Here is a 2,761-nt window from a genome sequence, read left to right on the forward strand (position 1 = left end):
GAGGTTCAAGCTGAAGAGGTCGTTCAAAAATCCCTAGTCCGACTCCCAGTCCCTAGGCCCTCAAGGCTCAATCACGCACTCGAGAGTCGACGGTGACTCGAGTGGGACTGGACTCTCGAGCAACAGTAGAACTGTAGAACAGCAGCGAGCAGTGAGCACCGGACAGTGTGGGGCGCACTTTTGGTTGGCAACCTCGTCTTTTCCCAAGTGCAATATCGGATAATCGGACATTTGGACTACCCATATTTTTACTACGCAACACAATGCACTTCGAAGCACTGTAGACTACAGTGGTGACTGCACTGTGTAATGGGTGAAAAGTTTTTACTACTTTGCTACTTACCGGTACTGGCGACGCCGCTGCTCTTAACGTCTTTCTCTCTGGGCCCGGCGGGCCCCGGGCATATGTACACATTGTCCAGAGTCAGTCTCTCTCTCTCTCTCTCTCTCTCTCTCTCTCTCTCTCTCTCGTTCGTGTGTCCTATAAAATATCTGCGCCGCTGGAACTTGGAAGGTGTGTGTGCGTGCGTGTGGGTGTAGCGATAATTTAGCCAAGTGCGTTGTCTGTAACTTGTACTGCAGGAGCTCTCCAGAAAACCCCAACTGCTGGCTTTACACGAGCCGCGCTGCCGTTATCTGCAACTTCAAGCCCCCTTTCCCTTTGAAGTTTGAAGTTTGCCCTAGGCTAAAGGACCTAGGTATTCCTGCAGCGCCAGCACCCCCAAGTCAAGCCTATACGCTACCCATTATACGGGTACTACATTCCTGCCTTCCACCTCAACGTTTTTTCTCGCCTTTTCCTTGATCTCCTCCCGTCCCTTCCCTTGTACTCTACCAGCAGACAAGCCTGTCCAACACATTCCCACCTTGTCCTAACCCTCTCCCTCTACTCTTCTTGGCCCCCTCCCTTCCTTTTGCCAATTGAACATTCTCCTCTTCTGCATCACCTCAATTAAGTCTTGAATGAAGCAAATCTAGATAGCTTCGTCCAGTTTTTGAAGACAATTCTACACAGGCAATTTTCCATGGAAGAGGTTGAAACCAAATGGTCAGCTGCAACAATATCCCAGACTCCCGGCAGGCCTGACTCTCATGACATACTCAGCCTCAACACCTTGCAGCATTACCCTATAATGGCCGGGCTTCCTTCTCCTCATTCTAAAATCATAAGCCCTGCAATGCAACCCAGCATTGACTCACAGCAGAGCCTTGATTCCCAGACAAGCTTGCAATCACAATCCAGCCGCGGTCTCCTCTCCCACAAGAGCACCTTGGGCTTTCTGCCATCTCTTGCAAGCTTCTTTTCTGATGCCGCCGATGCCAGAACCATGGATCACCGCTGCATAGCCACAATTCGGGGAGAGCAGGGTTGTCCCATATCATCCTTGGTGGTGGTGGGTGATTATCTCTATGCTGGCACGGGCTCTGGCGCTAGCGGCTCCAATAGCATCCGAGTCTGGCAGAAGGTAAGCATGAAAGAGTGTGCAGGTTTTGGCACTGGCTGTGCAGCTGTCAAGGCCTTGGTTGTTAGTGGTGATCGGATTCTAAGTGCGCATCAGGATCGCAAAATTCGCATCTGGATCCGCGATAAGGCACCTCGTGCAAATCGCCTGCGGCCAAAACAAATCTCGGAAGGTGATAACCATGTGAGGCAAGAGGCTCTTCAAGTAGTCAATGCAGCAAACAATTCACATAAACTTCTGGCATCTATGCCTACTGTCAAAGACTATCTTAAGTCGTTTATCCCACCGAAGAATTATGTGCAAGTGCGGCGGCATCACAAGCGTCCGTGGATTGAGCATGTGGACACCATCTCTATGCTGGCAGTGGGGGGCACCCCAACTGATCCAATCCTATACTCAGCCTCCTGGGACCGCACAATCAAGGTATGGAACATATCGGACTTCACATGCATGGAATCATTCAAGGCGCATGACGATGCCATAAACGCTCTTGTGGTTGCACCCAATGGATTCTTGTATACTGCGTCAGCGGATGCGAAGGTGAAAGTGTGGGGAAGGGTGCAGGGTGGAGCCAATGGTGATGTTCATGGACAGCAGCAGATCAAGCAGAAGCAAAAACATTTTTTTGTGGCATGTCTAGAGGCGCACAAGTCAGCAGTGAACGCGCTGTCGCTAATCAGAGAGAGGGATGGAAGTGGATTGACACTGTATTCAGGGGGGTCCGATAAAAGCATTGTGGTGTGGGAACGGGAGGATAGCACCCAACACATGGTGGCAAGGGGGGTTTTGAGAGGTCATAGGAATGCGGTTTTGTGTTTAGCGAGCACAGGGAATGTGCTTTGTAGCGGCGGAGCGGATCGGGCGATACGAGTGTGGCGACGATGGGGAGCAGTGGGCGGGCTAGCGCACTCGTGCGTAGCGCTTCTGCAAGGGCATGGAGGTCCTGTGAAGTGCTTAAGCTTGTCAATGGATGCAGAGGGGGGCCACTTACTCTACAGCAGCAGTCTGGATCATGAGATAAAGCTATGGCAGCTATCTGGATTTGAGGAGGATAACTATGGAAATGGCAAAGCTAGTGAGGATGAAGGGAATGTGGCCTTAATATCAAAGCAAGAGTCTCTTGTTACCCCATGGAAGTTTTCAAGTGTATAAAGTTCTTAATTTCTTGCTTGATAAGTTGTCTGTAAAGAAGCAGTCTCAGCTAGCCTACACACTTTACTAATTGTGTAACGCATCAACTTTGATTATAACATCAGATGTACTTTCTCTGTGGAAAAGAGCATCAATTTTTGTTGTGA

The 2,761-nt window shown here is 50.0% G+C and overlaps 1 protein-coding gene across 1 annotated transcript; it reads left to right on the forward strand.

Moving 5' to 3' along the window:
* Positions 1–505: 505 nt before the first annotated feature.
* On the forward strand, positions 506–2,761 carry LOC147435534 (protein JINGUBANG-like). Its single transcript, XM_086488579.1, has one exon. It carries the CDS (start codon positions 1,026–1,028, stop codon positions 2,613–2,615), a length of 1,590 nt encoding a protein of 529 aa, XP_086344705.1. The 5' UTR covers positions 506–1,025; the 3' UTR covers positions 2,616–2,761.

This window comes from Adiantum capillus-veneris, chromosome 18, assembly GCF_014529385.1.
Source record: "Adiantum capillus-veneris isolate H3 chromosome 18, ASM1452938v2, whole genome shotgun sequence".
Classification (NCBI taxonomy): domain Eukaryota; kingdom Viridiplantae; phylum Streptophyta; class Polypodiopsida; order Polypodiales; family Pteridaceae; genus Adiantum; species Adiantum capillus-veneris.